We start from the raw sequence: 15254 nt of genomic DNA on the forward strand, positions 1-15254 counted from the left end.
CAAACAGGACCAGGTTCGGTGCAGCCACTATATAGTTAGACATCTCGTAATGACTGATGTCCACTATGTGTATTAAAAATGGCTGACCACACTTACAAAGCCTGGACAATCAACTCTGGAGTTTGCAGGGGTGCCTGCTCATGCATGGGCACCCTCACAATTCTAACTAAGCACCCTGCCCTCAAGACTGAAGAGTCTGCCATAGGGATGACTTATAGGTTTTAAATGTAGTGACCTCAGATATAAGGAAACCTATATCTGTTGTGGGATGTGCAAGAACCAACTCACACAGGCTGCAATGATAGGCCTGTAGTTGCAGTTTGAGTGGATTCCCACTAGTAGCACAATACATGCTGCAACTCATGGGAGACCCTGGTGTAGCTATGCCCTGGGTTTGCTTAGTACCATATACTAGGAACTTACAAGGGTGCACCATTAGCCAATTGTGGATGTACAAGAGTACTTACCATGGTCAGTTTTGGGAGAACGCACAGTGACTGGGGTCCTGATTAGCAGGATCCCAGTCAGACTAGGTCAGTGTATAACATGCAGTAAGAACAGTTAATTCCACTTCTCTGTTAGAACATTGGTAAATTATTAATGAAATGGTTTTGAATAGAAAGTTTTAATTATTTTTCAATCTATTAAAACAGGATGTTTCTTTCCTTAATACAAATAACGATGTTTTACATACATAATTGTATAATTCTGCAATTATTAATGTGAAGCTCCACAAGAATTCTCACAGCTACTTTGTAGTAACATGTTTAGCTTTAGGAATTTTTTATTTTCTTATTTAGAACATTTGAGTCTATTTTTGCATTTCATTCCATTTCATATTTCTTTGATAGAAATAGACATGCAACTGCAAAGGAAAAAGCATATTTTTTCAATGTAACACCTGAATCATCATTCTGTCTTTTCTGGCTCTTCTCCAGCAATAAAACAATCAGCTTCATATCTCTTCTTAAGACCAGCCAAGTATAACCGCAAACTGTCTGGATCCAATCGAGAGTTCCTAGCAGTCTGTACTAATCGTGTTGCTAACTGATATACTGCTCTATGACTTAATGCTTCAGGAGTGATTTTTTGATTTTGCTGTTCACAAAAAATATAAAATCAGAACATTAAGCCCATGTGTATTAAAATAAAAATAAGAAATAAATCAATCAACTTTAATATAGTTGGAAATAGATCAGATATACAGCACAAAAGAGATAGCTGGAAATGCATGAATCAATCTAAAAGACCGTAATTACTCTGATAAACATAAGTGCATTATTCTTTGAACATTATATGCAATTACAGGCAGAAGACAACCATATGCAAATCAGACTTGGCCCCAGTGCAAGATGTGCAATAGACTCTGAACAGCGAGGCTACATCCTCTCAATAGCAACCCAGGTTCCCCCAAACATATCTCATTCTGATTTGTCTCTCTGGTTTGTTATATGAATGAAGGGCCTGACTCATAATGATAATTTACACTGTTAAGTCATTTACCCCTACTGGGTACATTTACTACTTGGGCTATTCAGAAAATCTTAGAGGCCCATTAGGATGTAGGGTGGATAGCCACCGCCCGCATGGTGGAGGCGATCTGCCCTACATCCTTCCCCGCCCGCCACCCATTTACCCCTGCCATATTAGTATGGCGGGGGTACCGCGGCGGATGAGAAGACCGTCCGGCGGAAAAGGGTTTAATATGGTGGTGGTGTCTGCTAGACACCGCCATCCATATTAGCATGGGGGCGGAAGCATGCCTTTCCGTGGAGGGCAACGCATGCGGAAAGGCATGCGGAATTATCTTCCGGTGACCCGTTATGGACCCCCAGGGTATTGGGGGTGGGGGGTGCACATGGGGGGTACCTTTGGTACCCCCCATTGTCATGGATATGGTGGCAGGTACCTTGCGGTGCCTGTCACCTTGTGCATGACAATGCACGCCGTGCATTCCCAGCATTGTGGCGGGCGGTGCTGTGAGCACCACCCGCCACAATGCTGGGAATGGAGGATGCCACCACCACGGTGGCATCCTAATTGCCGGTGCGGGTGCGCCGCACCACTGGCGTCCGGTCCCAGCACCGCAAGGGTTGCCTAATGGACCTCTCAGTGTAAGTTACACTAAAAAAACACAATAGTAAGTCAACACCACACATGGCCAGCCATTGATACTGTAACATCCTCCCATAGAAAATATTGGAGGTAGGGAATTACAATAAAACCTCATAGAAAATAATGTTAAATTAAAATATGTAAAATAATTAAAATATCAATAGATATAATTTAATGTAAAGAAAATATATAAGATTATATGGAAACTAGCAGTCAGGGAGGAAATCTCCACATTTTAAAATATAATTTATTAAACTAAAAAATCAACATTACAAATATTTTTATATTAAATATTCATATAAATTCATTTTATATATTTTAAATGTAGAAAAAAGCAAAATGCTGCAGCATTTGGCACTTAATTTCAATTGCAAATACATCTTTAATTAATGGAATATATTAAAATTAAATATTTTCTGAAGTTTAATTTATATATTTACTATAAGTGATGTATATAAATAATTATAATTAATGTTGCTGTATTTTACTAAAACATACTGTTACATTATTTAAGTTAATTATTAGTTAATTATACATAATTCAAAATAGAGTAATATATTATTTAATTATAAAATAGTTTATGTGTGCAATTTTTTTCAATAGTTTTCCTAACATTGTTTTATATTTATTTATATATGTAAATATTTAAAAACTAATTTACCATTATTTCCTATAGGGTTTTATTTAAATTTCCTACCTTCATTATTTTCTATAAGAGTGTGGAGTACCAGTGGTTGGTCTTGTTTGGTGCTGGACGTCCTGCTGTGTTTTTTATTTTTTTGTAGTGACTTAGATTTTGTAAATACCCAAAAGTAGTAAAGTTACTTAGAGCTTACTCAAAAGTATGTGTTACATTTGTAAATCAATCACTAGGTTTAAGTCGTAAATGTGAGAGGGTCACAGGGGAGTGTCTGGAAAAAGGGACATACGTACTAGGAAAGGTGAAGGAATGGTCAAGGAGGGGTAACACTCACTCGCAAAACAGTTCATTGTTATTCACAAACTGCACTCCAGAAGTTACTACTGCTAAAAAAAAGCAATAGTAAGTCTAGCATGACACATGACCAACTACTGGTACTGCAGCACCATCCCATAGATAATAATGTAGGTTAGTACTTTAAATAAAACCCAATTGGAAATAATGCTACATTATATAAAATTATTGAAAAATGTTACAAATATAAATACATTAAATATAAGATTAAAAATATATGAATAAGTACACATATATTTAATTCGAACACGTTTTAACAACTATTTTTTACTATATTCATTACATTTTTAAAAAATCCACCTTAATTAATTTTATACTTCACTTTTTAAGATTTAATAAAGCACATTTAAATTTTTTTCTTTATTGGGAATGTATTATTTAATATAAACTTCAGAAATGTCTTCTAGCTTAATACATGCAAATTAATTAAAGAATTCATTCAAACTATAGGTAAATATACTGTAGCATGTCTTACCTTTTTTCTACATATAAATACATATTTAAAATCATTTAACCTTAATATTTAACATAAAAATTGTCGTAATAATGTTTTCGAGTTAAACAAACTTTTTACCTTTCCACATACTTTACTATAAGGAGACTCTGCAGTCTTGGTGGAGGTCTCTGCATGGTCAATTACACGGAAAAATAAAAAAGTTTATTTAACTCGAAAAAAAATATCAACAAATATTTAATGTTAAATAATAATGTAAATTGATGCATATCATAAAGTGATTTTTCTTGGATGTGAGTTATCCAGTGAGAGTAACACTCTAAGGAAGTTACAAGCCCAGATGTGGTTTTTCAACTTCAGTTCACCGTACCTGCCACATTATGCTGAGCGAGAAAATTAGTTACTTACCTGTAACTGTAGTTCTCCAGTATTGGTATCACATAGATTCACATGCTTTAATCATTCCCCGGCTTTGAAGTGGGAGTCCCACGGTTCTATAATAAAGCAATGTGCATTACTATGATAGACATTATTTCAATGATCCATAGGTTGTATAGCCTATCTATGTCCTTTAAAAAAAATCCCAAACTACAAGTTTTAGCCAATCAAGCGATTGCATCCTTTAGAACACTCCCAGGAGAGTCTGAATCCCTGAGATTTTCGAGCTTTAGTGTAGTAAATGTAAATTCAGAGGAGAGCAACTCAGGAGAGGAGGGTGGGTCACATGTGAATCTATGAAAGATACCAATAAGGGAGAACTACAGTTACCGGTAAGTAACACATTTACTTCTCCAGAATTGGATCTTTCATAGATTCACATACTTGAATCAGAACAGTAAGCAGTAAACCAAGAGAAAAAGTATATATATATATATATATATATATATATATCCACCAAAAGATTGCAGGTAAAACGCGTCTCTCCAGAACGAGAGGGCGTGTCACAAGACCAGCACCTGCAAGCTGGTAAAACATGAAGTCCAGATTCTCTCTTACTAAAGGAGTGTGACACAGCTCCGGGGGAATACACAACAGATTTATTGATTTTCCGCGCTGGCAAAAGATGTCCCTGAAACAATGGGCAGACGCGTTTCAGCCATGGATTGGCCTCTTCAGTGCCCGTCTCTGCTGCCTTCTCGCTGATCCCAGGGGTCCATTATGACAGTGTTTAAGTCTTTGAACACTCCTAATCATGTGATCACTTGCCCCTCCTTCGCCTCACAGGTGTAAGGCATCTCGCGCTCTCCTTCAGTACCGTTGCATGCTGGGCATTGAAGTCCTCCGTTAGAGCCCATACAGTGAAAGGACTGCTAAAACACCAAGTGGTGCCTCCAAACGTGTTTGGTCGGTGCTCACTCGCCACTGCAGCCGGATTTGAAGGTAAATCTGTTCTTTGTCCCCCTTATCAGGCAACACACATTTGCCTCCTCTCTCCTCATGTGTTAGTCTCCTCCAAGTGGGAATCCAGCACCAGGGGGGGGGGACGCGTTTAACAATCCACCAAAAGATTGTGTTGCCTGATAATGGGGACAAAGAACAGATTTACCTTCAAATCCGGCTGCAGTGGCGAGTGAGCACCGACCAAACACGTTTGGAGGCACCACTTGGTGTTTTAGCAGTCCTTTCACTGTATGGGCTCTAACGGAGGACTTCAATGCCCAGCATGCAACGGTACTGAAGGAGAGCGCGAGATGCCTTACACCTGTGAGGCGAAGGAGGGGCAAGTGATCACATGATTAGGAGTGTTCACAGACTTAAACACTGTCATAATGGGCCCCTGGGATCAGCAGGAAGGCAGCAGAGACTGGCACTGAAGAGGCCAATCCATGGCTGAAACGCGTCTGCCCATTGTTTCAGGGACATCTTTTGCCAGCGCGGAAAATCAATAAATCTGTTGTGTATTCCCCCGGAGCTGTGTCACACTCCTTCTTTAGTAAGAGAGAATCTGGACTTTATATATATATATATATCTCTATCAAAGCTACCAGGTGCGGAGCACACACGGGACAATAGATTAAAAGATAAGCAAATGCATTTCGGCACATAGCCTTCAATGCTTTTCATGGCAAACACAACCCTCATTTATAAAATTCAAAGTTACCCACAGGTTGGAGTCTGTATGGCTCCATGCCGCCAATTCAATAATTGACGGCCTCCTGGCCGATAGGAAAACATTTTATCTTCACAGCGGCGTTGTGGGTAACTTTGAATTTTACACAAAGGCAGGGCGAGGGACAGAAGTGGCGAACATTTCCCTTGTGCTGGGAGACACCGAGGCCACGTAATTAACTTGGGACTGCTCATTTTATGCCTGCATGCAAGTGACATCCAGCATTTTCGTAATCTGCATTGTCTATGAGAGACTTTAAAAAACGAAGTGAAAAACGAAATGTGCATTATGGCTGAAATATGATTAAACACACACAAACATGGCAGCCAGTGAATCTGGTATTCAGACCAAGCAGTTTGTAAGTCCTTCGTTAATGGCTATGTCTCTGTGGTGCTCCAATTAAACCAACTTGGACATTATATAAATGAGGGTTGTGTTGTTTGCCATGAAAAGCACTGAAGAAGGCTATGTGCCGAAATGCATTTGCTTATCTTTTAATCTATTGTCCCGTATGTGCTCCGCACCTGGTAGCTTTGATTTGAAACGTGATCTCGCCCTCACGCTGGCGGAAGAAAGCACCCGTCCAGGAGTTCGGCAGTTTGGGTGACTTGGTAGCTTGGATATATATACATATATACAAATATGAATCCTGCAGTTCGTCCAGAAAAGACGAGCCACTCCAGTTCTTAGTTCCTTAATAATGCGGGTTTATTTTGGCAGACAAACGACGCGTTTCGATCTCAGCCGAGATCTTGGTCCTGGTATATATATATATATATATCCACTCGAAAACCCCTCCGATACGAAAGGTAGGGACCACACGGGGAAAACCATGGAAACCGTTAATTGGAAACTGCAAGGGCACAATGCATTTCGGCATTAATAGCCTTCGTCAGATGCCGCAGTTGTCAGAATATAACTCCACCCACGCCTTTCAGTGTCCAGCATTGTCCCCATTGGTAGGCGTATTCAAACCCCCGGTCACATGATCGCTCATCCTCTGCAGTCCCATATTAACTACAGCTCCCAGCAGGCATTATTCCTGGGTGGATGTTGCGGAAAGGGGACAAAGAAATTAAAATTACAGTTCAGGGTAAAGGCACGGTAAATCCAAATGGAGAGTCCCGAATTGAAATAAAGTCCTCGGGTTTCCTTGGATCCCCTTACGTTCCAGCCCCTGGTGCAGGTGTCCGCCGGGTCATGGATCAACATTGCTTGAAGTTGATTCCTCGTGAAATTACGAGCTGCACCTGGCAGCAGTCCCTGGTGTAGCTTGCACTCGAGGCGGGCCGGAGTCATACCAATAACTTGGAAGAAAAAGAAAGCTGCGAGAGCTGTTGCCAGGAAACTCCAGCCACTTCGTAGAACGGGGTCTCCTGTACGCCTCTGGCTGGCCTATAAATATCCATTCGAAAACCCCTCTGATACGAAAGGTAGGAGACCACATGGGGAAAACCATGGAAACCTTTAATTGGAAACTGCAAGGGCACAATGCATTTCGGCATTAATAGCCTTCGTCAGATGCCGCAGTTGTCAGGATATAACTCCACCCACGCCTTTCAGTGTCCAGCATTGTCCCCATTGGTAGGAGTATTCAAACCCCCGGTCACATGATCGCTCATCCTCTGCAGTCCCATATTAACTACAGCTCCCAGCAGGCATTATTCCTGGGTGGATGTTGCCGAAAGGGGACAAAGGAATTAAAACCCAAATGGGCATATTTACAGTTCAGGGTAAAGGCGCGGTAAAAAAATCCAAATGGAGAGTCCCGAGTTGAAATAAAGTCCTCGGGTTTCCTTGGGTCCCCTTACGTTCCAGCCCCTGGTGCAGGTGTCCGCCGGGTCATGGATCAACATTGCAGTGAAGTTGATTCCTCGTGAAATCATGAGCTGCACCTGCAGCAGTCCCTGATGTAGCTTGCACTCGAGGTGGGCTGGAGTCATACCAATAACTTGGAAGAAAAAGAAAGCTGCGAGAGCTGATGCCAGGAAACTCCAGCCACTTAGTAGAACGGGGTCTCCTGTACACCTCTGGCTGGCGTATAAATATCCACTCGAAAACCCCTCCGATACGAAAGGTAGGAGACCACACGGGGAAAATCATGGAAACCTTTAATTGGAAACTGCAAGGGCACAATGCATTTCGGCATTAATAGCCTTCGTCAGATGCCGCAGTTGTCAGGATATTACTCCACCCACGCCTTTCAATGTCCAGCATTGTCCCCATTGGTAGGCGTATTCAAACCCCCGGTCACATGATCGCTCATCCTCTGCAGTCCCATATTAACTACAGCTCCCAGCAGGCATTATTCCTGGGTGGATGTTGCGGAAAGGGGACAAAGAAATTAAAACCCAAATGGGCATATTTACAGTTCAGGGTAAAGGCGTGGTGTATATATATTTAGCATATGGTGGGAAAAAGAAAGGTTAAAGAGGCTTCCTTATTGGAACAGTTGACTTAACACTACTTGTCCTACAGCCACATCAGTCAATTATGCTTTGTAAATGTGTGTATGTTGGACTGTGTTGCTTCCCGGCAGATATACTGGATGGGTACCCCAGCAAACAGGGCTGTAGATGTAGAAGCAGCTCTGGTGGAATGGACCTTGACTTTGTCTTGTAGTGGCTTTCCTGCTTGTGAGTGACATAACTGTATGGTAGATGCAATTCGTCTGGAATGGTCTGTTTAGATACCGAGAGATCTTTTCTGATGCCCACATAAGCCAGAAATAACTGATCTGGTCTATGGATTTGATGGCTTGTGTGTGGGCAATATTTTAAACTTTGTTTGTCTAAAGAAATGTAAAGATATTTCCGCAATCATTTGAGGATTCGGGAAGAATTTTCACAGAACCATTGGTTCATTCAGGTGGAAGTCTGAGGGCACCTTGGGGATAAACCTAGGATTGGTTTGAAGAATTACACTGTCTGACTTGAACTGTAGGAAAGGTTTTTTAATGGTAAAGGCGTGAATGTCACTTACTCATTTGGCAGCTGTGAGAGCCACTAGAAGAGCAGTTTTCTAGGTAAGATACTATAATTCCACCTTTTGAATGTGCTCAAATGGTGCTTTCATGATCTGTCCAAATACCACATTCAGGTACCATGATGGTGGAGGGTTTCTTATTGGATGGAAAGTCCTGTGAGGAATTGTTTTTACAATTTGAGTAGGCCAAAGAGTAGGTGCATTACTTGATCGTCTAAACCTGGAAATTGCTGCCAGGTGTCCTGTAATGGATGAATGAGTCAAACCGTATCCTACCAGATGGAACAGATATGGAAGGATTGGCTATGGTGGGTATGTGAGAGGGAGGACCTTAGAGTCCGTACACCAGTACACCAAAGAAGAAGCATTTCCACTTGAGTTTATACATTCTGTTTGTTGTGTCTGCTCTTGCTTTTGCAAGGATTTCCCTGCACTCTGATTAAATGTCCTTTATGGAGAACTCCTTGAACTCAGGAGCCAGCTGTAGTGATGTAGGGTCTGGATGATGGACCTGGCCCTGGCTCATGGTCAGCAATGTTGGCATTGCTTTATGCTGGGCATGGGGTTGTTCCGGGAGGAGCAGGAGCTCTATGAACCAGAGCTGTCTGGGACCTGTGAGTAGAAGTCAGCAAGGCTCTCTCTTCATTTTGTTGAGCACCCTTGTGATCAACGGGATCGGGGGAAAAGCAGAAGCATAGATTCCTGACCTTCTCATCGAAGAAGCATTCCCCCACGATCCCTGTTGGGGATGCCAACTTGCGAAGAATGGGCATTTTTAGTTCTCCTTTATAGCAAATAGATCCAAGTCTGGCTTGCCCCACCAATGGAAGAGATTGTCCAGAATATGTTGGTCTAGTTCTGTCGTATGGTTGTTGGGGCCATTGTCGACACTGCTAAGTTAGTATGAGCTCTGCTGCGATGCTGCTGCTTTTGAGCACGTTGCTAATTTGCTTTATTATGCAAAACTCTGTTTATGCCTTTCACATGAGAACTCTCTGCTTTCTGCGTTCTCTGCCTGTTCCTGGATTTTAGTCTGAACACACTGTGCAAGGTCGATAAACAATGCCCCTTGTTGTTCTGTTCTCGTCAGTCCCTAGCACTTAGACAAAACATGCTACACAGCTGCAGCTGTTGGAGACCTGGGCTTTGATATTATGGGATTGCATGTTGGTTTGACACACTCTTGGAGAAGGACCTTTTCAGGGAGAAGAGCTATGCTGTTCCTATGATATAAAACTACCATCTAGGCAATAAGGTATGGGTCTGCTGACAAAGCCCAGATATCTTCCTTTTTATAATAACACTTCTTCTAGTAAAGGGAGAATGATTAGGCCTTATACTCCTTTATCCACTGTCTGAATAGGATTATTTCCCCTTTCATAGTCTATGGACTTGCTACAATGCTAACTGTGTTAGGTTTATGCGTTTTGCTGCTGGTAGTGGCTCGTATACTTCATTATAGAGCACAATAGTCAAAAATAAACATTTTGAACTATAACAGTGACTCTGTCTTATCTTATTGTGGACAAGTACAAGTGAGTGAGCGAAAAGGTACGTCTTGCAACCGCGATTCCTGAGAGAGTCGGGAGTGTTGTGTTCTGGGTTGTCTAATCATTTGTAGCTTCGTGATTATGTAGGAGAACTAATGAGACACTATAGCTAGTCAGTTCTGGGATTTTGGGTACTGAGGCGGTAGGAAGGCTTAGCCCCTACACAGTGAGGTCCTGTTTTCCTGCGCACAGTTGTGTATGTGCAGAATCCCCACAACAGTTCCCACTTTGATAAGGGATAGTGGTCTTGCTTAGTGAGTCAGCGAGGATATTGAACACTCCTGGCACATGTTCAGCTTTGAGTGATATCTGATGTTGAAGAGCACAGTTCCAGATTTGTTGTGCCTGATGAGATAGCGCTAGTGAGCGTGTTCCCCGTTTGTTGAGGTAGGACATACTGGTGGTATTTTCTGTGCGTGTAAGCACCAATTATTGTTCTATCTTGGGGAGAAACAACTTTAGTGCTAAGGCAATAGCCTTGAGTTCCAGCTGGTTGATGTGGAGCTTTATTTCATATGGGTTTCATTTGCTGTGTATTTGTAAGCCCTGGAGGTGGGCGCCCCAACCTTCTAGGGAGGCATCCGTTGTTATGATATAGTTGGGAATTCATGTTAGGAATGAGAGACCTTTGGACAGATTTAAGGGCTGTGTCCTCCAGGACAAGGCTACTTTCATAGTTGTAGTTATTTGAACAAGTTCATCGAAGGACCCCTGTGTCTGGAGCCATTACTTGTCCAGTTCCTCTCGAAGTGGACGCATTTGCAGTCAGAAATTTGGAAGAAGAGGGATGTAGGAAGAAATCATTCCTATGAAAGATTTGTATGTTTGATGTTTCGTATTGTGTCTAGGATTGCTCCCAACAATGTCATTGAAGTAGGATGTAAGTGAGATTTCTGATTGTTGACTGTGAGGCAGGGTGTGTTGAACAATGAGATGCAGATGCACATGGCTGTTGCTGCTTGTTGATACTTTGGAGCTTTTATGAGCCAATCGTCCAAGTATGGAAAGACTTTGATTCCTTCTTGTCGGAACTGGGCTGTTACTGGGGCTGGCACCGTGGTAAAAATTCTGGGGGCTGATTTTAGCCCAAAAGGAAGTACTTTAAATTGTAAGTGAGTGCTGGCTACCCAGAAGCAAAGGAACTTGCGGTGTTTTGGGTGTATCGGAAGGCAAAAATATGTGTCTTGAAGGTCTAGTGATGTCATATGATATCCCTTGTCGAGGAGGTTTAACATATCCTGAAGCATCACCATGCGGAAAGATTGCTTCTTTAAAAATGTGTTCAACCTTCGCAGGTAAAGAATTGGACGCCAATCTCCTGATGGTTTCTTGATGAGAAATAAGCAGGAGTAGAATCCCAATCCCTTCTGAAGTTTTGGAACAACATCTATTGCTCCCTTTTTTAGTATGAGGTAGATTTCGTTTAAAAGTTGTTTTAAGTGTTGGTGCTTTTTGGAGAAACTCTGTGAGTCCTCGGGTGATGACATTGAGCACCCACTTGTCCGATGTTATTCTGGACCATTGGTGACGATGGTCTGAGATTCGAAAACCAAGATGGGTTGTTGAGGGCGGGGGGTAGTCAGCACTAAATTGAGGTCACTGTCTCCTGTTGGAGTCTCTGCCACAGGAAGGCCCTTTTCCTCTGGCTGAGTGCTTATATGCAGCCGCTGGTGGTTGTCTATATTGCTGCTGTTGTGCATACTGGGGACGGTACTATGTCTGGCTTGATATATCTTGCAGCCTGTAGGGTTGGTAACCACCTATAAAATATTAAGCTCCTCTGCCTCTGGCCCCTGGAAAGGGCTGCTTCCTATACCGGTGAGTGCCAGGAGACTTCGCTGTATCCGTGTCAGCTTTGATGGATTGTAGGGCATCATCCACATGTTTTCCAAACAATGATTCACTGTCAAACGACATGTCCAATATTTCACTTTGGATCTCAAAGGTGAAAGGAAGCGGATTTTAACCATCCTTGTCTGCAGAGAACAGCCACTCCCACAAGTTGTCTGAACCCAGGAGAAGAGGCATCAATGGCACAGTCAATTATCTCTGCCACATTCTTTCACCCTCCTGTTGGATCTTTTGGGCTTCCATCTTGGCGTCCTCAGGCAGTAAGTCAATGTAAGTGGACAAATCAACCATATTTGGCGATCATAACGGTACAATATAGCCAGAAAATTGACTCTCTGATTGTCATTGCTGACACGGAGGAGAATTTCTTGCTGATATTATCAAGCTGGCAACCATCTCTGTCTGGAGGAGAAGAAATTGGTGTGGGTGTGTTCTTAGAGCGACATCGCGCCGCTTGGTATACTTCTAAGTCTGGCTTCGGCTGTCCAATGTGGCAAGTTAGAGAGTCATCTGGAGCTTTGTTCTTCTTGTCTAATTTTGGGATGAATACTGGAACCAAAGCCAGGTTCTTCAGGGACTTAAAATCTTCTTGCCAAATAAAATCAATAATCGGATAGCCCTCACTGATTTCTTGGAAGGTTCTTTAAAATCATGGAGGAAACAGTCCGCTTGTTTGGTAAGCATTGGAAGTTCAAACCATTTGGCTGCCCTTTCCATTAAATTATGAAAACAGCCAATGTCCTCTGGCCGAGAGTCTACTGGGATCCGCCGGTGGAGGGGATGGAGTAGGTCTAAGGAAGTCATCCCTCTCATTTGGCGCAGTTAGCGTTTTGAATTTCTCCCTCTTCTCTTTCATCGTCTGTAGACTGAGCATCATCATCCGAGGGAGAGCCAAGGTATCTGCCAACTCTGGTTGAGGGGCTGCAGGTGACTTGATCAAATGTGATGGTTGCGGTAGTCGTGTAGGTGTTTGGAACTACTGTACATGTCTTGGAGCTTGTGGCACAGGAGTCACAGGGGCAGAAGGTGGAAATAGGCGATAATAGTTTTGGAGCACACTTTGTAAGTCAGTAACGAGAGGTATAGGTATTGGGATAGAAAGCTCCTGTTGGTCCTGAACTGAATATTGCTGTTGGTATAGTTCAGAGTGCTTTCTTGCTGACTAAAAGTCCTTCTGATACTGGTCGTCATCATCCTCAAAGTTCTGGCATTTGACATGTAGTTGGGATAGACTACTAGCTACCACAAAGGGACCTTTGTCCTCACAATCTTCATCCTAATCTAAGATGTTTGCAGGTGGATAGGGCAACACTTTACTTGGACAGGTGTGCGCTGATAGAATCTATTTTTCCTTTTCAGCAATGAAAAACAATGGGTGAAACGTCATTTTTGCAGGGGTTTTCCCCTTTGGCATAGACTGTTCCATCGTTGATGTTTTCTTCATTGATGGTACATTCGTTGTCAACAGCATCGCTGATTTTATCATCGGTGAAGTAATAATTGATGGCGGCATCTTCAACAGTATCATCAATGATGGCATCATTGACGGGAGCGTCGACGGCATTGTCGCCCACTGTAGCATTGGCGATGAGCTCCTCGTCGGACGGTTTCACTATTGAGTGCAGCGTCAACGACAACTGACTTCTGAGGTGAGGACTTTTTCATTGATGGTATCTTTGCCGTTATGGGTAAGTTGAGCAGGGATGCCGTAGAAGGAAACCTTCCTTGACTGGCATTTTAGTATCCTTGTCGTTATAATCATCATCAATGACAGCAGTGATGAGATCATGATCATGTGAGATGATGCTGTGGTAAAGGTCGACGTTGGTGTTGTCATCACTACCGTGTCATCGTCTACGGTGTCTACGGTGTTATCGATGAGAAAGTAGCTGTAGAGTTGGATTACTTAAAAAAATTTCTTGTTGACTCCACAGACTGCGAAGCACATTTAGGAAGTGCTTCTTTCAGGGAAGGAGTGGTAGGCTCTGAACGACCCTTTTCTGAGATGATATTTTCCTCCTTGGAGGAGGAAGGAAGGTTCTCATGCCTCTTTTCATGCCCAGATGTAATTTGTTTGGATTTTTAATGGCCTTTGAAGGTGGCTCTAAGGTGATTTTTTCCTTTGATTTAAATCTTTTGAGGGAAGATGAAATCTGTGAAGACTGATCACTATCCTCTTCAGATAATGGGCACACATTTTTTAGCCTTTGAAGCCACAGCAAAACTCTACCTTACCTGTCTTTAAGAGTCTTCTGAGAAAAGGTGCAACAGATTTTCCAGTCTCTCACCTTATGCCCTGGATGGAGGCAATAGATGCATTCTAGATGTGGGTCATCTGAATGAAACCAAGAGTAACAGGATCTGAAAAGTACTTTTGTAGGAAGTTGGGGCATGGTGTCCAGTCAGGATATGTAGATAATCAAAGAAGTGATGGTTTTGGGAAGTAAATTCCTTTTAAGAGAAAATGTGATTTGAGCAGAGATGTAAGAAACTCCCATCACATGACATGTGGTAGAAAATGTGAGGGATTCAGTCTCTCCCGGGAGTGTTCCAGAGGGTGCTATCGCTTGATTGGCTAAAATATGTACTTTGGTCCTCTTTTAAAAAGGACATAGATAGCCTATTAAACCTATGGTTCATTGCCATTATGTCTCTGATAGTAATGCACATTGCTTTATTATAGTACCGTGGGACTCCCATTTCGACTATGGGGAATGATTCAAGCATGTAAATCTATGAAAGATCCAATGCTGGAGAAATCATTGGTACCAGGAGGAATTTGGGTGGCATTAAAAGAGGTTTGCATTGGTGAAGTTAGCACATAATGTAATGATTCAGATTTGTAATGTTACAAGTACCTACTGTATAGAATTAGTCACACTACTTTATATATGTTTATGTTATTATTTACTGGAGAAAACATACCGAGATGTGGTTAACAATATGAGTTGCAATTTCCTTAGCATCTGCAAGTATAGGTGCTGGTAATGAAGTAACCTCTGCAGCTTTCAATCCTGCAATTGTAAAACAAAGGAGGAACTTTACGTGCGACAGAAGGAATAGGATTTCAATGTCCAAAGTCAAAGTATTTTTTCAGTTTCTCCTTAATCCCTCCCATCACTTTTGCAGATTTACATAAAGAGAAGAGCCAACATTAAACAAGGACATGCATGTCTCGATTTTCTAATGCCTACT

The 15254-nt window shown here is 42.1% G+C and overlaps 1 protein-coding gene across 1 annotated transcript in view; it reads right to left on the minus strand.

Annotated features, from left to right (window-relative positions):
• Nucleotides 1-909: 909 nt before the first annotated feature.
• MSH4 (mutS homolog 4) overlaps nt 910-15254 on the minus strand; it is a 1782190-nt gene continuing 1767845 nt past the window's right edge. Inside the window, exons 20-21 of the mRNA XM_085599942.1 lie at nt 14985-15073; nt 910-1098 (exon numbers count right to left, since the gene is read on the minus strand). Coding sequence (XP_085456068.1) covers nt 910-1098; nt 14985-15073 — 278 coding nt within the window. The remainder of the gene's footprint in view (nt 1099-14984; nt 15074-15254) is intronic.

Source organism: Triturus cristatus, chromosome 4_2 (genome assembly GCF_964204655.1).
Source record: "Triturus cristatus chromosome 4_2, aTriCri1.1, whole genome shotgun sequence".
NCBI classification, from domain to species: Eukaryota; Metazoa; Chordata; class Amphibia; order Caudata; family Salamandridae; genus Triturus; species Triturus cristatus.